Source organism: Amphiura filiformis, chromosome 11, assembly GCF_039555335.1.
Source record: "Amphiura filiformis chromosome 11, Afil_fr2py, whole genome shotgun sequence".
NCBI classification, from domain to species: domain Eukaryota; kingdom Metazoa; phylum Echinodermata; class Ophiuroidea; order Amphilepidida; family Amphiuridae; genus Amphiura; species Amphiura filiformis.
In genome coordinates, this window is record NC_092638.1 from 7667760 (window position 1) to 7690050 (window position 22291).

A 22291-nucleotide genomic window follows, 5' to 3' on the forward strand; every position below is an offset into this window, starting at 1 on the left:
TTTGACCTCAACGTACATCCACGAAGTCACGTTACATACTGGCACAACATGACCCTAGATACCATTTAACCCCGATCTCATTGAACGCCATCGCTGCACCATACTTGGTGTATACATTGCGGGACTTAATTATCTCTTTTGGCTCATGAATAACCTTTAACCGCAATTTATGTACACTCTACATGAAACTTGAGTCAAAGCATTTCTTTCCGACTTTATTTTAGAGGCGTTTGGCGACAAAAACATACACAAAATCATATCAATTACATTATTTAGGAGATCGGCTGATACATAATAGGCCTATTGAAAGGGAGGTAGCAATTGAAGTATAGAATATCGTACAAGCAAATACATAATTATTGCATATATATGCATAACTAGAGCTATCTTAAAATCGTAAATCCAGACTGATGACTTATTATCGTAAATGAAAAAATAATTGAGGTATTTTATTGAGTAAGTTTGAAATTATTGGTTCGTCAGCGCATCTACATTATAGTGATAGAATTCAAAGAGTTAAACAGGCCTAATAATAACTGCATGTATATTTAAAAAATACAAATATACTGCGCCAAGAAAGTATCCTTACACTTGGAAATATAATCACAATTTTAAAACTGAACCATATCGGGGTAAATTTGTTTTTATAATAGATGCACTATCTAATCCTGCACATTATGACACCACATTGAATCCAATGGGACCTCAAGAAGTAAAGTTAAAAGTAATTGAATAGACGAAGGTCCAGTTTTAAAAGTGACAAATTGGCCTATACAAGGCACAAAAAGATCCTACAAGCGCAACAAAGAGATAACACAGTTTCCTCAATGAAACCTTATTTAAAGCAGTATTTATAAAAAAAATTCAGTTTTGACTTCTCTGTTCTTTTCATAACTTGCATTTTATGTGTCAGCTCTTATGTTTCAGTTTTCTTTTGTTCCTTTTGTTTTAAATTAAAGGCACACACAAATTAGCCATTTACAACTCTCAAACCAGATGTCTAGTCCGTGGAGTTTTGAATAGGCCAGTGTGTCACTTTTAAAACGGGACCTTCGTCCAATCAAATGCTTGTAACTTTGCTTCTTGAAGTCACATTGGATTCAATGGGGTGTCAAAATGTGCCGGATTAGATAGTGCGTCTTTTACAAAAACAAATTTACCCAAATATGGTTCAGTTTTGAAATTGTGATTATTTTTCCGAGTGTAAGGATACTTTCCTGGAACAGTATAGTATCTTTTAACATTGGCAGTGTGTGACTGTAAATATTTGAAAACCAATAGTCTATTATATATCTTCAGTTATTTCTATTAGAATATAAATACTTAAAATATAAATACTTTTGTGTTGTGTATTCTCTATCATTTCGTTTAGATTGTCATTCTGCGCAAATGACTAAGTTATGTTTATGTTTTAATATGGCTTTTCTTAAAACCATAATGTACGATCTTATAATATGAAAATTTTTTTTTTCAAACCTGATCCTTTGGTATAAATTTGTAGCGTTTACACATGTTCCAACTTACACCTAAATGGAATTAGCCAAATTGTGTTTGTAGGTTAACATAAGCAATTGTAGCCAGTAGGGTTTCTCTCACTTAACATTGTTATTTTAGCTTAAAATGGACAGAAACCCTTCCTGGCAAGTATTACTGATATTATTTAAGCATTTTAGGTAAAGAATAACAAATTTTGAATTTGGCAGAAATCGTACATTATGGTTTTAACGTATACCGTAATATATTTTAGGCTGCACAACATGCTAATGTTATTATATAATTAACGCTTGTACACTGACTGCATTCCACTGCTTTGATTTCTTGCATCCGTTTACTTAGAAGCATCCCTCATTTTCTTCAAGAATTCCATGTAGTCTGTACAAAATGAAATAACACAAACTTAATTTATTTCAAAGTCGGAATTATTTTATTAAATAATAGATCGAAGTAGCCCTAGCTGATCCACCTGTTACTTGTATTATTCTGATGAATCCTTTAATTTTATTCCATTTAAAACCCACACGCCCTCTGTGGAAGATTTCACTGCCATCTCAATTCCAGTTGCACCTTATGTTCAATCCTGCTGGAAATTGTTGCCACTTTATGTTAAATTCCAATTCAAAATTTGACATTTATAAAATCCAATCCACCCTTTTCCATGTTTTATGGATGAAAATGGTTGGATCTGGAATTACCGTAAAGATTCACCTAATGGCGCTTTGGACTCCCTTGACATAAACTGGAATTTTAGACACAAACTAAAAGTACCTGCTCTCTATTTGTACATAAAATTAACCCATGGGCAAAGGAGCCCATGTGCGCTATTAGGCGAATCTTTGCGGTATATAAACTCTTGAATTTGGTTGGAGTCCAAAGACTTTTACAGTGCAGGTATGGATTTCAAATGGATTAGCCTATTAATTTGATCAATGTAATAGTCAGGCCTTCAATACTGCTGAGAATGATTACAACTTGACTTACCTGTCCCTCCGGTCCCAGCTAACCCATGTTTGACAAACTTCTTGTCTTGGCTCTTTCCTGCCATTGCAACAACATATCTGGAAAAAATAAAGAAACTAAAAGATTTACCATCAACATATCCTTTTCTTGTTGTATCTTAGCCCAGGATCTTAGGCACTGAATTTTGGCTATTCCACTTAAAGCCATATTATAACATTTGCTGAGGAAGACTGAATTTTTAAAATTCCTTTTTTTACACGATTAAATTGTACTTTATTAAACCAATATACCATGCAAAAATCAAGACTATAGGTGCTGTAGTTTTGTCAAAATCCGAGATTTATTATTACGATGGAATTATTAGTCGAACGCATACACGATGTTCATAACACACAGTACGTACACGGCGTGCGGGACGGTAATATACACAACAAAGGGTCGTACCACAACACGACTGAAGGAGTGGTACGTATTGGCGACATGTGCGCTGGTAGTAAATTTCAATTTTCTTTGCTTTGCCGTAGTTGTTCGGCTCAAAAATAAAAGGGATATATCTGACAGTAAAAGCTAACAATTTATGACAAAGAAATGCTAATTTATTTTGTTTGAAAATGTTATAATATGGCTTTAAATTCCATACATCCCTTATCGACGACACGACCTTAATCTTTCACCTAAACAGATGGATTACCTGAATGGGCGATTTCGTTTGAATTGTGGTGTATGGATTTCAACTGGAATTAGCTCTGACATACGATAAAAACATTAATGCACCACTACTAATAAGTGGATGTCATGACCAGTTTGCAAAAACTGTCGCCTTTTCAAAATTAACATTATGAAAAACGTCACAAGATTAAAACGTTTGACGTATTTGGTCAAAATGGTTTAGTTGATAGCTGAATCACAGAGGAGGCTTAAAGGCATTCCTACAATGCACTATGATTGGGAAATTTGATCAATATAACCTAATTTTAAAGGCAAAGTCCCCATTGCTACACACACAAAATGGTAATTTTAAAACTGCAGCCAACAAGCTAATAGTTGAGACTTAGGACTGATATTTGATTTTCTTACAGGAAACATTCATATTGTCCCACTGCATTAATTTTATTCCTAAGTCTCGATGTTATGAATGTTAAATAATAGGATGAAAACACCAGATATTTGCACACAATTCCAATGCAAGGCATGATCAACTGTACCACATGTGTACAAAAGCCAGACATACAAGGTCAGAAACCCCATTGGGTTGTGGGAATGTCTTTAAACATCCTCAACACCTTGTCCTCTCACAACTGTAAAATTACTTGCCTGTGACCATTGATAAGGACTCAGTGGTTATTTTTGTGAGCCGAGTAAAAATGCAATTGTGCAAAGTCAATTAAAATAACATGAAAACACATGTCTTTTCAGTAATTTCTTTACAATAATTAACATAACGCCATGCAGAATTAATTGTTTAGCATTGGTGTAATTGCTTTGAAGCACCATCTATCTGAAATCAAAGGTTTTCACAAGTCTTCCTGCAGAACTTTATGAACTCCAGGGACGATACATGTCATGATATAGGGCAGGATTATTTTTATTAAAAGAAAGAAAGACTACAACTGTTTTAAATTAGGATTAAAACTGACAAGTCCGCCTATGATACAGAGTATCAGTTTTGAACGAAAGCAACATTTATTGAAGTGAAACCGGAAGAGGAACACAACGTGTTGCACACTATAGCCATTGGTGGATATAGACAGCATTTAATAGTAAAATGGAAGTTATAAAATTGACGTGACTTTGAACAGGACATACGACTTTCTCGTGTCTATCGTTATGAAGAGACGAGAAAAGAAATAGGCAAGGACGGGATAGAGAGGGAATTAAGAGAAGATGAAGGAAGCCGGGAAGGAAGGAGATGTGCGCTTTGTCCCGATTTCTACCAGGGATATCTCGTGGTCCGCACAAACAGAACTGTCACACCTAGCCAATTGTCTGTAGCTGTCGTTGGTCAGGGAGAGGATTTCATCCGGGACTTCATGTGCAAATTTACACGCGTCTTTGGTATAACATCTATAGCAGTATAACGGCATTTTCTCCATATAATTTCAACGAAAAAAAAAAAACACTTTCTCGAACTTTTCAACAATATCTGATAAATGTTTCATTTAAAACACAAGAAAAACACCAAACTTTTGGACTAATAATGTCAACACACATTTTGGGACTTTTTCATTTTTCTTCAAAAATTTCAACACACACTTATAGTAGTGCATAATGTATTTTACCGCATTTTATTAAAACCTAAAAAACACACACATTTTGGGACTTAGAAACTTTTTCAAAAAAATTCAACACACATTCAGGGACTTAGTCATTTTTCTTGAAAATTTCAACACCCGCGTATTATAGTGCATAATGTATTTTTACCCAATTTATTAAAACCTGAAAAACAACACACATGTTGGGACTTAAAAACTTTTTCCAAAAATTTCAACACACATTTAGGGACTTAGTCATTTTTCAGAAAAATTTCAGCACACGTGTATATGCATGCATAATGTATTTCACCCCACTTTAATAAAACCTGAAAAACAACACACATTTTTGGATTTAGAAACTTTTTCAAAAAATTTCAACACACATTTAGGGACTTAGTCCTTTTTCAGAAACATTTCAGCACACGTGTATAGTGCATGCATATGCATTTTACCCCACTCTATTAAAACCTGAAAAACAACACAAAATTTGGCACTTAGAAAATTTTTCTAAAAATTTCAACACGCTTTTTGGGACTTAGTTATTTTTCTTTAAAATTTCAACACACGTGTACAGTGCATGCATATGCATTTTTACCCCACTCTATTAAAACCTGAAAAACAACACACAATTTGGCACTTAGAAAATTTTTCAAAAAATGTCAACACGCTTTTTGGACTTAGTCATTTTTCTTGAAAATTTCAACACGCGTGTATTATAGTGCATGCATATGTATTTTACCCCACTCTATTAAAACCTGAAAAACGACACACAATTTGGGACTTAGAAATTTTTTCAAAATTTCAACACGCTTTTTGGGACTTAGTAATTTTTCTTTAAAATTTCAACACACACGTATTATAGCGCATAATGTATTTTACCCCACTCTATTAAAACCTGAAAAACAACACACAATTTGGCACTTAGAAAATTTTTCAAAAAATTTCAACACGCTTTTTGGGACTTAGTAATTTTTCAGAAAAATTTCAACACACGTGTATTACATGCATATGCATTTTTACCCCACTCTATTAAAACCTGAAAAACAACACACAATTTGGCACTTAGAAAATTTTTCAAAAAATTTCAACACGCTTTTTGGGACTTAGTTATTTTTCAGAAAAATTTCAACACACGTGTATAGTGCATGCATATGCATTTTTACCCCACTCTATTAAAACCTGAAAAACAACACACATTTAGGGACTTAGAAAATTTTTCAAAAAATTTCAACACACATTTTGGAACTTAGTCATTTTTCATAAAAATTTCAACACACACGTATTATAGTGCATAATGTATTTTTACCCAATTTATTAAAACCTGAAAAACAACACACATGTTGGGACTTAAAAACTTTTTCCAAAAATTTCAACACACATTTAGGGACTTAGTCATTTTTCAGAAAAATTTCAGCACACGTGTATATGCATGCATAATGTATTTCACCCCACTTTAATAAAACCTGAAAAACAACACACATTTTTGGATTTAGAAACTTTTTCAAAAAATTTCAACACACATTTAGGGACTTAGTCCTTTTTCAGAAACATTTCAGCACACGTGTATAGTGCATGCATATGCATTTTACCCCACTCTATTAAAACCTGAAAAACAACACAAAATTTGGCACTTAGAAAATTTTTCTAAAAATTTCAACACGCTTTTTGGGACTTAGTTATTTTTCTTTAAAATTTCAACACACGTGTACAGTGCATGCATATGCATTTTACCCCACTCTATTAAAACCTGAAAAACAACACACAATTTGGCACTTAGAAAATTTTTCAAAAAATTTCAACACGCTTTTTGGGACTTAGTAATTTTTCTTAAAAATTTCAACACACGTGTATAGTGCATGCATATGCATTTTTACCCCACTCTATTAAAACCTGAAAAACAACACACATTTAGGGACTTAGAAAATTTTTCAAAAAATTTCAACACACATTTTGGAACTTAGTCATTTTTCATAAAAATTTCAACACACACGTATTATAGTGCATAATGTATTTTTACCCAATTTATTAAAACCTGAAAAACAACACACATGTTGGGACTTAAAAACTTTTTCCAAAAATTTCAACACACATTTAGGGACTTAGTCATTTTTCAGAAAAATTTCAGCACACGTGTATATGCATGCATAATGTATTTCACCCCACTTTAATAAAACCTGAAAAACAACACACATTTTGGGATTTAGAAACTTTTTCAAAAAATTTCAACACACATTTAGGGACTTAGTCCTTTTTCAGAAACATTTCAGCACACGTGTATAGTGCATGCATATGCATTTTACCCCACTCTATTAAAACCTGAAAAACAACACAAAATTTGGCACTTAGAAAATGTTTCTAAAAATTTCAACACGCTTTTTGGGACTTAGTTATTTTTCTTTAAAATTTCAACACACGTGTACAGTGCATGCATATGCATTTTACCCCACTCTATTAAAACCTGAAAAACAACACACAATTTGGCACTTAGAAAATTTTTCAAAAAATTTCAACACGCTTTTTGGGACTTAGTAATTTTTCTTTAAAATTTCAACACACGTGTATAGTGCATGCATATGCATTTTTACCCCACTCTATTAAAACCTGAAAAACAACACACATTTAGGGACTTAGAAAATTTTTCAAAAAATTTCAACACACATTTTGGAACTTAGTCATTTTTCATAAAAATTTCAACACACACGTATTATAGTGCATAATGTATTTTTACCCAATTTATTAAAACCTGAAAAACAACACACATGTTGGGACTTAAAAACTTTTTCCAAAAATTTCAACACACATTTAGGGACTTAGTCATTTTTCAGAAAAATTTCAGCACACGTGTATATGCATGCATAATGTATTTCACCCCACTTTAATAAAACCTGAAAAACAACACACATTTTTGGATTTAGAAACTTTTTCAATAACTTTCAACACACATTTAGGGACTTAGTCCTTTTTCAGAAACATTTCAGCACACGTGTATAGTGCATGCATATGCATTTTACCCCACTCTATTAAAACCTGAAAAACAACACAAAATTTGGCACTTAGAAAATGTTTCTAAAAATTTCAACACGCTTTTTGGGACTTAGTTATTTTTCTTTAAAATTTCAACACACGTGTACAGTGCATGCATATGCATTTTTACCCCACTCTATTAAAACCTGAAAAACAACACACAATTTGGCACTTAGAAAATTTTTCAAAAAATTTCAACACGCTTTTTGGGACTTAGTAATTTTTCTTAAAATTTCAACACACGTGTATAGTGCATGCATATGCATTTTACCCCACTCTATTAAAACCTGAAAAACAACACACATTTAGGGACTTAGAAAATTTTTCAAAAAATTTCAACACACATTTTGGAACTTAGTCATTTTTCATAAAAATTTCAACACAAACGTATTATAGTGCATAATGTATTTTACCCCACTTTATTTAAACCTGAAAAACGACACACAATTTGGGACTTAGAAAATTTTTCAAAAAATTTCAACACACATTTTTGGACTTAGTCATTTTTCTTGAAAATTTCAACACGCGTGTATTATAGTGCATGCATATGTATTTTACCCCACTATTAAAACCTGAAAAACGACACACAATTTGGGACTTAGAAATTTTTTCAAAATTTCAACACGCTTTTTGGGACTTAGTAATTTTTCTTTAAAATTTCAACACACACGTATTATAGCGCATAATGTATTTTACCCCACTCTATTAAAACCTGAAAAACAACACACAATTTGGCACTTAGAAAATTTTTCAAAAATTTCAACACGCTTTTTGGGACTTAGTAATTTTTTAGAAAAATTTCAACACACGTGTATTACATGCATAAGCAATTTTACCCCACTCTATTAAAACCTGAAAAACAACACACAATTTGGCACTTAGAAAATTTTTCAAAAAATTTCAACACGCTTTTTGGGACTTAGTTATTTTTCAGAAAAATTTCAACACACGTGTATAGTGCATGCATATGCATTTTACCCCACTCTATTAAAACCTGAAAAACAACACACATTTAGGGACTTAGAAAATTTTTCAAAAAATTTCAACACACATTTTGGGACTTAGTAATTTTTCTTTAAAATTTCAACACACACGTATTATAGTGCATAATGTATTTTACCCCACTCTATTAAAACCTGAAAACAACACACAATTTGGCACTTAGAAAATTTTTCAAAAATTTTCAACACGCTTTTTGGGACTTAGTAATTTTTCAGAAAAATTTCAACACACACGTATTATAGTGCATAATGTATTTTACCCCACTTTATTTAAACCTGAAAAACGACACACAATTTGGGACTTAGAAAATTTTTCAAAAAATTTCAACACACATTTTGGACTTAGTCATTTTTCTTGAAAATTTCAACACGCGTGTATTATAGTGCATGCATATGTATTTTACCCCACTATTAAAACCTGAAAAACGACACACAATTTGGGACTTAGAAATTTTTTCAAAATTTCAACACGCTTTTTGGGACTTAGTAATTTTTCTTTAAAATTTCAACACACACGTATTATAGCGCATAATGTATTTTACCCCACTCTATTAAAACCTGAAAAACAACACACAATTTGGCACTTAGAAAATTTTTCAAAAAATTTCAACACGCTTTTTGGGACTTAGTAATTTTTCAGAAAAATTTCAACACACGTGTATTACATGCATATGCATTTTTACCCCACTCTATTAAAACCTGAAAAACAACACACAATTTGGCACTTAGAAAATTTTTCAAAAAATTTCAACACGCTTTTTGGGACTTAGTTATTTTTCAGAAAAATTTCAACACACGTGTATAGTGCATGCATATGCATTTTTACCCCACTCTATTAAAACCTGAAAAACAACACACATTTAGGGACTTAGAAAATTTTTCAAAAAATTTCAACACACATTTTGGGACTTAGTAATTTTTCTTTAAAATTTCAACACACACGTATTATAGTGCATAATGTATTTTACCCCACTCTATTAAAACCTGAAAAACAACACACAATTTGGCACTTAGAAAATTTTTCAAAAATTTTCAACACGCTTTTTGGGACTTAGTAATTTTTCAGAAAAATTTCAACACACACGTATTATAGTGCATAATGTATTTTACCCCACTTTATTTAAACCTGAAAAACGACACACAATTTGGCACTTAGAAAATTTTTCAAAAAATTTCAACACACATTTTTGGACTTAGTCATTTTTCTTGAAAATTTCAACACGCGTGTATTATAGTGCATACATATGTATTTTTACCCCACTCTATTAAACCATGAAAAACGACACACAATTTGGGACTTAGAAAATGTTTCAACAAATTTCAACACGCTTTTTGGGACTTAGTAATTTTTCTTAAAAATTTCAACACGCTTTTTGGGACTTAGTAATTTTTCTTAAAAATTCCAACACACGTGTATAGTGTATGCATATGCATTGTTACCCCACTCTATTAAAACCTGAAAAACAACACACAATTTGGCACTTAGAAAATTTTTCAAAAAATTTCAACACGCTTTTTGGGACTTAGTAATTTTTCAGAAAAATTTCAACACACGTGTATAGTGCGTGCATATGTATTTTTACCCCACTTTATTTAAACCTGAAAAACGACACACAATTTGGGACTTAGAAAATTTGTCAAAAAATTTCAACACGCTTTTTGGGACTTAGTAATTTTTCTTAAAAATTTCAACACACACGTATTATAGTGCATAATGTATTTTACCCCACATTATTTAAAACTGAAAAACAACACACAATTTGGCACTTAAAAATTTTTCAAAAATTTCAGCTTGCCCCCCCGGCCACCCCACTAGTTACGCCACTGGGACTATACGACCCGCACACACACAGGCTTTGATGTCGGCTGCTGAGTCACGTCATCATCACCACAATCCACCGTCAGCTGCCGTTCCTTGCCGCAAGCAAATCCGCTGCCAGCCGTCTGACCTCGTTGCTTGTTGTCGGGCTCCGTCAAGACTTCGTCACTCACCGCCCAGACAACGTCCGGTTTTGGTCGCTAGTCTCCGTTTCCTGCAGCAGCCTTTCGTCCCTTGCCGTCGTGTTGTCGCTAAAGGTCGTTCCCACTCGTCAGCGAATCTTGTTTTTCCTCTTTTTGTCGTCGCTTTGCCGTCAACATTTTGTGATTTTCACGTTCGTCACCTTTCGTTGCTTATCGTCCGTCATAGTGTGACCGGGCCTTAAAAATCCGATTTAATTAATTTGTGCACAATTGATAGATTTTCACAACGGATCATCTTTTCAGTCACCGTACTCCCTCTGTATGTTAGCTTCCCAAGTGATTGTTTACTCGTAATAAACTGGCAGATTCTAAAATTAGAATTGTTCAGTATTTGAAGTTCCATATGATTATAGTTATGCCATTATGATATGTTGCATTCAATAATATAAGCCTACGTATACTTTACTTTTACTGTCACAAATATAATTATATAAACTTATTCATAACCATTTTATACTAGTATTTTGATGTAATAAATATCAGTATAATTTCGAGTTCAACTGAATGCGTTCATTATGATTAATAACGTATTTTTATTTATCAAAAATAGACTATGCCGAGACTATGGCATAGTCTAAGTATCAGTGGGAGTTGAGATTGGATTAGGCCTATAAGCATTTCCATAACGTAAAATAAAGGCTGACAGTAAATATTGTTCATATGATTGTTTGGAGTGGCCTTTATATCTTCCTCTCGTGGTTCTTTATCTTCAAATTGGTTTCTCATTTTTCAAAGGCTTTTAAAAATAAATAAAAAACAAATTTCGGCTTTTGAATATATAACTAGAGCGGTTCTCGGCTTTCGCGGTTCTCGGCATTCGCGGTTCTCGGTAGTGTGGGTTGGTCCGTATGTGACGTTTCTGTTCAGAACCTTGTGTGACCCTTCCCCCAGAAAAAAATCATCCGCCACCACTGGTTATAACAAGGGCCTTGTAAATGCAACTGGTGAGACAGAGCCTCGAATGACGTTTGTGTTTTCAGTCTGATTTCAGTTCCCTAACAGGTACAAAGTTTACGCATTATCATTAGGCCTACCAAGTATTGTATGTCCTATAATCTCTTATGTATGACATGGATCTTTACCATGATTGTGCAAGCCAAAAAATATCATTTCAATACCCCAAACATGCGTTAAAAAAGACCATGTTTTACACATGCAACCTCAAGTTTAGACATATAATTTAATTTTCCTAAACCCTCATGCACGGGAAAAATCATGCCGCCACCATTGGTTATGACAAGGGCCTTTTAGGGTGCACAACAGTAAATAACCCCCACTGACTTTCTGTACAGACAGGGGCCGGGAAAACAACTCAGTTCTTCAAAAGTTCCCCTTTCTGCAAGCAGAAGGTCAGATGACGACATCCATTGTAAAAATTAATATATGGATTTCAGGATTTTTTTTCCAGAAATATTGTAAAAAGTTCAACCTATAACCCATACAGCTAACGCCACCTCACAAACAGCTTGGTGTTTCTGAAATGTAACACATTTTGAAAGTCGTCATAAAAAGTCGGATCCTGCTAAATTTACACAGACAATCTAATTTACAGGCCTAAATGATGATTAAATATGAATCAGGGCCTAATAGTTGCCTTTTAAGCCTTTTCTAATGTATTACATTAAGTCATATTGCACATTTCCTCGTTTCAAATACTGTTTTTTTCCTTCCAGGGTGTAGCTAGACTTCTCCGTACTCCACTTGCCAATTGTGCTTCTGGCTATTGCATTTAAGCTTAAAACTCTGATTATTATTTGTGCACAATTGATAGATTTTCACATCTAATCTTTTCAGTCACCGTACGCCCTCTGTTTGTTAGCTTCCCAAGTGGACTACTGACTTTGGATTGCGGATAACTTTTTAACACGGGATTCTATGGAGAGTTAGGCCAATTTCTGGCCTAACTAAAATTGGTCATGATGTAATTCATCTTTAAATGAATCTGGCTTGTGATTGGTCCCCCAGATATCGTTATTGATTGAACAAATTCATCAGGATCGGTAGAGTAAACTAGTAAACCAGAGTTCGTAGTATGTGATCCAAGAAAATGCACTTACTGTGTACGTTTCAACAACCACTGTTGTCTTTGTCAACACTTGATGAGGAGTGACTGCAATCTACTGACAACCAACGCTAGAGGGATATGTAAAATCAGGCGTTTTTTGGCGATTTTAGCCATTGAGCCCCCCCCACCGCATAAATCTGAAAGCCCTCTGAGCCCCCTCCTGGAGACGCTATTGCAAAATCAATGGAGAGAAACTATACTACCTTGTTTCTTAATAAATTGTAACGGGGTACATCAGGCAACTATGAGAGCCAAAAAGGCCTCAAATTGAGCAAAGAAAGACATTAATTTTCACGTGCATTTCAACCAAGACGCTTCATTAGTGGTGTTCGCCCTTAATGTCATATTATCATGACCGTTTTATTTTGTTTTATGTTAAGGGCTGGGGTATGAACGTTTGGACAGTATTTATTGTGGGACATTAGAGCACATCAGACATATCGAATTGCATTCTGAATACTAAGAATGTCCTGATATCAAATACTTTTGATTTTTTGAAATTCGCAATGTAATACACATTTTATGACAAATCATTAAAAATTGATATTTTTGATATATAACAGTCCTCGAAGTAAATTTTATAAATTTAATGATACATTCTTTAAGTATATGTAGCTGGGAGGAAAGGCCGACGATCAATTGAAAATTTTGACCTTTCGTATTGAAGATATGGATTCCCCCTAAAAAAATAGGTCTTTTGGGAAATAAAATCCATATCTTCAATATGAAAGGTCAAAATGTTCAATTGATCGTCGGCTTTTCCTCCCAGCTACATACACTTTAAGAATATGTCATTAGATTTATAAAATTTACTTCGAGGACTGTTATATATGAAAAATTTGAAAAATATCAAATTTTAATAATTTGTCATAAAATTTGCATTATATCGTGAATTTCAAAAAATGAAAATTATTTGATATGAGAAAGACATTCTTCGTATTCAGAATGCAATTCGATATGTCTGATGTGCTCTCATTTCCCACAAAAATACTGTCGAAACGCTCAAAACGCTCATTCCAGATCCCTTAAGTATATGTCATATTACATGTTTCACATTTGTACGATTTTAAATAATTCTTTATCATGTTTATAGGACATGCTCTGTTATATTTTTATATCCTCTTTTCATTCTTGAAAAGATAGATCATGCTTTTATTTCACCCATTGGGTATTTCTTTATTAATTTGTGTTTATATGGCGATTTCAAGTGGGATAATAACTCCTGGATGACGTAAGCATAATGTTGATAGATTTAAATATCATTATAAATAGGCACTTAATAATAATGATATTGAAATAAATTGATAAATAGATAAATTAATAGATAAATAAATAAAAGATATATAAGCCTAGATAAATAATAAATAAATGATAAACTAGGAGTAAATTGCAAACATTAAATATCTTAGAGCAAATGAGCATTTAATAAGTTTTTGCGACAAATATTTTGCCCCTTCTTGTACGTTTTATCATTATTTTATCTTTTATAAATTTTTTTTTGGGACATGCTCGCTTATTTATTTTTTATGTGTTCCTCTTATCATTTGTGAAGTATTTCTTTATTTTTGTTTTAGTACAAGTGATCACTGAGTATGTTTAACTGTGGAAATATCGGTAGATAAGGTGTTTTTTATTTCACCCTTGAGTATTATTTATAAGTGTATCAACATACATTTCACATGTCATGATTTTTCATTGTTTTATTTTAAAGCAATTCTTTATTGGGGTGCATGCTCTCATATATTAGGTGTTTTTTTTTTCATGTTCCTCTTGTCATTCTTGATAGATGGCTGTTTATTTATGTCGCGTGTTAAGTATTTTTTTAATTTTTGGTCGAAGTGTATAATTATCATCACATGCTGTACGCTGTTTATTTATTTCGCCCTCATTTTCTTTACTTTTGTTTTTAGATCTTTAGTTCTTTATTTTTGTTTCTGTGAATATCATCCGAAAAGTAGGCCTTCTGCACATTATGATTTTTCCTTGCTTTATTTAACTCTTTACTGGGGTGCATGCTCTCTGCTGGGTTTTTCATGTTCCTCTTATCATTATTGACAAGATAGCACCTGCTGTACGCTGTTTATTTATTTCGCCCTAAATTATTTCTTTACTTTTGTTTTTAGATTTTGAAGTTGATATCATGATATCACACGCTATGTTTTATACCAACCGCATTGTCTGGTTAAAGACAGTTCTTGTTTTAAATCCTGAATACAATGTCAACATTCAGTTCGTTCACCTCACAATGCGGTGCGATGTTATATAACTGTATATATTGCAGGGTTGCCAAACCCGCGATGTAATAGGCCTAGGTCAATAGGATGAGTTTTGAAGATTTTCCTCGCGACAATTTCCTGTCCTATAGACACCAATTGATGGTTAAGAAAAATATTGCATGACTTCTCAACATTGGCTTACGCGACTTCTGGTAGTTTTTATCTCATAGAAAGCAACGGTTGATAAAAAAATATTGGGCGACTTTTCAATGATTTGACCCGCGGTTTGCCCTCATTTGTTTGGCAACCGTGGTCTGTGTTAAATGAATATATTTCGGTAAGAAAATAATTATCATAGACCATGTAGACAGAACGGACAATAGTCATAGGCGCTCTCCTCCATTTTGAGAAATATACTTTTACACACACACTACATTTATAATTAAAATGATCAGCCTTAAAGTTTTACCTTTTAGTGGGTTAAGCCAAACCTAAGTGGATGAAATATAAATCAACACTTCTGGCACTGATTGGTTTCCGTAGTTGTTATATGGAATACGAGCTGTCTGTAGCTACAAAATTGTCTGCAAATCGGCTTTTGCCGGGCCTCTCTTTTTCGGCGTTTTTATCATTAAATTAGGGTCCCGTTCAAATAAAAAATAAACTGGTGTCTAGATGTAATCACAGTTAACACATCAGGAAAATTATAGAATATACAACAACCTAGTTACACCTGTAGACTGCGAACAAACATGCACCTGGCCAGACCTGGCCGTAAAACAAAGTGTTCTCCCTACGGATACCCTTAAGGGTCACACAATAACGACTTTTCCCAGATCTCGGAGGGTTCAAAGCGCTGTAATTTCGCTGCCATAGTACTTATCACAATTAGATCGCATCATCTAGGCTGGATGCTGCCGAACCTGTCGCAAATCTAGCCGCACTTGGATTAGTAACATCCACCAACTAGAGCGGTCCTCGGCTTTCGCGGTTCTCGGCATTCGCGGTTCTCGGTAGTGTGGGTTGGTCCGTATGTGACGTTTCTGTTCAGAACCTTGTGTGACCCTTCCCCCAGAAAAAAATCATCCGCCACCACTGGTTATAACAAGGGCCTTGTAAATGCAACTGGTGAGACAGAGCCTCGAATGACGTTTGTGTTTTCAGTCTGATTTCAGTTCCCTAACAGGTACAAAGTTTACGCATTATCATTAGGCCTACCAAGTATTGTATGTCCTATAATCTCTTATGTATGACATGGATCTTTACCATGATTGTGCAAGCCAAAAAAATATAATTTCAATACCCCAAACATGCGTTAAAAAGACCATGTTTTACACATGCAACCTCAAGTTTAGACATATAATTTAATTTTCCCTAAACCCTCATGCACGGAAAAATCATGCCGCCACCATTGGTTATGACAAGGGCCTTTTAGGGTGCACACCAGTAAATAACCCCCACTGACTTTCTGTACAGACATGGGCCGGGAAAACAACTCAGTTCTTCAAAACTTCCCTTTCTGCAAGCAGAAGGTCAGATGACGACATCCATTGTAAAAATTAATATATGGATTTCAGGATTTTTTTTTTTTTTTATATTGTAAAAAGTTCAACCTATAACCCATACAGCTAACGCCACCTCACAAACAGCTTGGTGTTTCTGAAATGTAACACATTTTGAAAGTCGTCATAAAAAGTCGGATCCTGCTAAATTTACACAGACAATCTAATTTACAGGCCTAAATGATGATTAAATATGAATGCCTTTTAAGCCTTTTCTAATGTATTACATTAAGTCATATTGCACATTTCCTCGTTTCAAATACTGTTTTTTTCCCTTCCAGGGTGTAGCTAGACTTCTCCGTACTCCACTTGCCAATTGTGCTTCTGGCTATTGCATTTAAGCTTAAAACTCTGATTATTATTTGTGCACAATTGATAGATTTTCACATCTAATCTTTTCAGTCACCGTACGCCCTCTGTTTGTTAGCTTCCCAAGTGGACTACTGACTTTGGATTGCGGATAACTTTTTAACACGGGATTCTATGGAGAGTTAGGCCAATTTCTGGCCTAACTAAAATTGGTCATGATGTAATGCATCTTTAAATGAATCTGGCTTGTGATTGGTCCCCAGATATCGTTATTGATTGAACAAATTCATCAGGATCGGTAGAGTAAACTAGTAAACCAGAGTTCGTAGTATCTGATCCAAGAAAATGCACTTACTGTGTACGTTTCAACAACCACTGTTGTCTTTGTCAACACTTGATGAGGAGTGACTGCAATCTACTGACAACCAATGCTAGAGGGATATGTAAAATCAGGCGGTTTTTGGCGATTTTAGCCATTAAGCCCCCCCACCGCATAAATCTGAAAGCCCCTCTGATCCCCCCTCCTGGAGACGCTATTGCAAAATCAATGGAGAGAAACTATACTACCTTGTTTCTTAATAAAATGTAACGGGGTACATCAGGCAACTATGAGAGCCAAAAAGGCCTCAAATTGAGCAAAGAAAGACATTAATTTTCACGTGCATTTCAACCAAGACGCTTCATTAGTGGTGTTCGCCCTTAATGTCATATTATCATGACCGTTTTATTTTGTTTTATGTTAAGGGCTGGGGTATGAACGTTTAGACAGTATTTATTGTGGGACATTAGAGCACATCAGACATATCGAATTGCATTCTGAATACTAAGAATGTCCTAATATCAAATAATTTTGATTTTTTGAAATTCGCAATGTAATACACATTTTATGACAAATCATTAAAATTGATATTTTTGATATATAACAGTCCTCGAAGTAAATTTTATAAATTTAATGATACATTCTTTAAGTATATGTAGCTGGGAGGAAAGGCCGACGATCAATTGAAAATTTGACCTTTCGTAAAAAAGATATAGATCTCCCTGGGAAATAAAATCCATATCTTCAATATGAAAGGTCAAAATTTTCAATTGATCGTCGGCTTTTCCTCCCAGCTACATACACTTTAAGAATATGTCATTAGATTTATAAAATTTACTTCGAGGACTGTTATATATCAAACATTTGAAAAATATCAAATTTTAATAATTTGTCATAAAATTTGCATTATATCGTGAATTTCAAAAAATGAAAATTATTTGATATGAGAAAGACATTCTTCGTATTCAGAATGCAATTCGATATGTCTGATGTGCTCTCATTTCGCACAAAAAATACTGTCGAAACGCTCAAAACGCTCATTCCAGATCCCTTAAGTATATGTCATATTACATGTTTCACATTTGTACGATTTTAAATAATTCTTTATCATGTTTATAGGACATGCTCTGTTATATTTTTTTTTTTTTTTTTCATTCTTGAAAAGATAGATCATGCTTTTATTTCACCCATTGGGTATTTCTTTATTAATTTGTGTTTATATGGCGATTTCAGGTGGGATAATAACTCCTGGATGACGTAAGCATAATGTTGATAGATTTAAATATCATTATAAATAGGCACTTAATAATAATGATATTGAAATAAATTGATAAATAGATAAATTAATAGATAAATAAATAAAAGATATATAAGCCTAGATAAATAATAAATAAATGATAAACTAGTAAATTGCAAACATTAAATATCTTAGAGCAAATGAGCATTTAATAAGTTTTTGCGACAAATATTTTGCCCCTTCTTGTACGTTTTATCATTATTTTATCTTTTACTAATTTTTTTTTGGGACATGCTCGCTTATTTATTTTTATGTGTTCCTCTTATCATTTGTGAAGTATTTCTTTATTTTTGTTTTAGTACAAGTGATCACTGAGTATGTTTAACTGTGGAAATATCGGTAGATAAGGTGTTTTTATTTCTCCCTTGAGTATTATTTATAAGTGTATCAACATACATTTCACATGTCATGATTTTTCATTGTTTTATTTTAAAGCAATTCTTTATTGGGGTGCATGCTCTCATATATTAGGTGGTTTTTTTTTTCATGTTCCTCTTGTCATTCTTGATAGATGGCTGTTTATTTATGTCGCGTGTTAAGTATTTTTTTAATTTTTGGTCGAAGTGTATAATTATCATCAGACACATGTCACATTTTTATGTATGATTTTGCATTATTTAATTTCAAATTATATAATTTTTTAAACGTACTAACGTAGTTCTTAATTTTTGTTTCTGTGAATATCATCCGAAAAGTAGGCCTCCTGCACATTATGATTTTGCCTTGCTTTATTTAACTCTTTACTGGGGTGCATGCTCTCTGCTGGTTTTTTTCATGTTCCTCTTATCATTATTGACAAGATAGCACCTGCTGTACGCTGTTTATTTATTTCGCCCTAAATTATTTCTTTACTTGTGTTTTTGGGTGGGTGCGGCGTGCCGCACCCACCCTGTATTCTCTGACTATTGACCTACTTTTTCACATGCCAACGTGTTGAGAAAATATTCGTGCCGGTTATATCCCAAACACCCACAGAGGTGATAGTTTACGGCGAATTTTGTAATTATTACTTGATTTTGATATGTAAGTAATACGATAAAGTCGTCATAGGCAGTAATGTGTTTGTATTAAAAGAAATAACAAAAATAATTATTTAAGTAATAGAAATACAATTTGGAAATTGCAGCAAGATTTGCAGATGTTTTTATTTGAACAGTACCAGTTCACCAGTTTTGCTAGTTTTCCTAATCTTTGGGCTAAATTAATAGCATCGTGAAGGTCATATATATCATTTTATACTGACAGCTTTGGCATGTACTTAAATACAGCTTGTATATGTGCATTGTGTTCAGTGTGTACATAGGCTATTTACTTTTCAAATCTTGTGACAAATAGTGCTTGCTGATCATGCTTGTATATGGTATTATAGACAAATTATTAGAATGCATGCATGCACCAGTAGAAATGGCCCAGGTTGAATAAAATAAATAAACATATGAATGAATATTTTATTCCCTGGATTATTTTTGTTGGGACAAAATAATGATATAGTTTGACGCTTTGAAATACAGTTATGTTAATCATAATAAAGTTACAAAGTTAAAAAATAATATCAAAATATTGTAAAATCAAACATTTCCCCTCATAAGTTGCAAAACAACATATTGAGGGAATTGATATGACAGATTTTTAAACTTTGATATGGAAAGATACCCCAGCCCTGTTGTCTCACCAGAGAAGATGAGCAGAAGTCTTTCTATCTGATGATAAAAAAAACACTCTAGGTATGATTACGAAAATGTTTTAAATAACTATTATCTACAAAAGTTTTATAACCATGTTTTATAGAAAATGTTAACATAAAACGTCTTGTGTTATGATGTGAAGGGTTAATATAAAGGGAAAATCTGTTCCAACTGACCAGCAGAGAACAAAGGATAAGCAATAGATCAGATTAAAATCAGGAAAATATGACACAACCTCCAATGGGGAATTGAACAAACGTATAAACGTATAAAGTTAAAAACTCTTTAAACTTTGTTTATACGTTTTGTGTTATTCCCCTATTGGAAATCGATGTTGTGTCATATTTTCCCTGTTTTTAATTGTGAACTTGACTTTCTCATTCTTTCATTTCTCTTGACAATTTTTCATTTGCCCACCCTATTCCTTTTAAAGGAATTGTTATTAGATTTTGAAGTTTATATCATGATAGCACATGCTATGTTTTTATACCAACCGCGTTTTCTTTTTGAAAACAGTTCTTGTTTCAAATCCTGGTCCGCAATGTCAACATTCAGTTCGTTCATAAAATATGGCTATTTATTTATGTCGCGTGTTAACTAGTTCTTTATTTTTTGCTCGAAGTGTATAAATATCATCAGACACCTGTCACATTTTTATGTATGATTGTTCATTATCTAATCTTAAAATATATAATTCTTTAAACTTATTTCTTTTTTTTCTGTTTCAGTGAATATCATCCGAAAAGTAGGCCTCTACACATTATGATTTTCCTTGTTTTATTTAAACTCTTTATTGAGGTACATGCTCCTCTTATCGTTATTGACAAGTCATCACATGCTGTACGCTGTTTATCTATTTCGCCCTCATTTTCTTTACTTTTGTTTTTAGATCTTTAGTTCTTTATTTTTGTTTCTGTGAATATCATCCGAAAAGTAGGCCTTCTGCACATTATGATTTTTCCTTGCTTTATTTAACTCTTTACTGGGGTGCATGCTCTCTGCTGGTTTTTTTCATGTTCCTCTTATCATTATTGACAAGATAGCACCTGCTGTACGCTGTTTATTTATTTCGCCCTAAATTATTTCTCAAGTTTACTTTTGTTTATTATTGACAAGATAGCACCTGCTGTACGCTGTTTATTTATTTCGCCCTAAATTATTTCTCAAGTTTACTTTTGTTTTTAGATTTTGAAGTTGATATCATGATATCACACGCTATGTTTTATACCAACCGCATTGTCTGGTTAAAGACAGTTCTTGTTTTAAATCCTGAATACAATGTCAACATTCAGTTCGTTCACCTCACAATGCGGTGCGATGTTATATAACTGTATATATTGCAGGGTTGCCAAACCCGCGATGTAATAGGCCTAGGTCAATAGGATGAGTTTTGAAGATTTTCCTCGCGACAATTTCCTGTCCTATAGACACCAATTGATGGTTAAGAAAAATATTGCATGACTTCTCAACATTGGCTTACGCGACTCCTGGTAATTTTTTTTATCTCATAGAAACCAACGGTTGATAAAAAAAAATATTGGGCGACTTTTTCAATGATTTGACCCGCGGTTTGCCCTCATTTGTTTGGCAACCGTGGTCTGTGTTAAGTGAATATATTTCGGTAAGAAAATAATTATCATAGACCATGTAGACAGAACGGACAATAGTCATAGGCGCTCTCCTCCATTTTGAGAAATATACTTTTACACACACACACTACATTTACCTTAAAGTTTTACCTTTTAGTGGGTTAAGCCAAACCTAAGTGGATGAAATATAAATCAACACTTCTGGCACTGATTGGTTTCCGTAGTTGTTATATGGAATACGAGCTGTCTGTAGCTACAAAATTGTCTGCAAATCGGCTTTTGCCGGGCCTCTCTTTTCGGCGTTTTTCTCATTAAATTAGGGTCCCGTTCAAATAAAAAATAAACTGGTGTCTAGATGTAATCACAGTTAACACACCAGGAAAATTATAGAATATACAACAACCTAGTTACACCTGTAGACTGCGAACAAACATGCACCTGGCCAGACCTGGCCGTAAAACAAAGTGTTCTCCCTACGGATACCCTTAAGGGT

The 22291-nt window shown here is 33.5% G+C and overlaps 1 protein-coding gene across 1 annotated transcript in view; it reads right to left on the reverse strand.

Annotated features, from left to right (window-relative positions):
* Positions 1-202: 202 nt before the first annotated feature.
* The window catches only part of LOC140164300 (indoleamine 2,3-dioxygenase 2-like), a 43304-nt gene continuing 21215 nt past the window's right edge, over positions 203-22291 (reverse strand). The window contains exons 13-14 of the mRNA XM_072187573.1: positions 2479-2555; positions 203-1872 (exon numbers count right to left, since the gene is read on the reverse strand). Coding sequence (XP_072043674.1) covers positions 1829-1872; positions 2479-2555 — 121 coding nt within the window. The 3' untranslated portion in view covers positions 203-1828. The remainder of the gene's footprint in view (positions 1873-2478; positions 2556-22291) is intronic.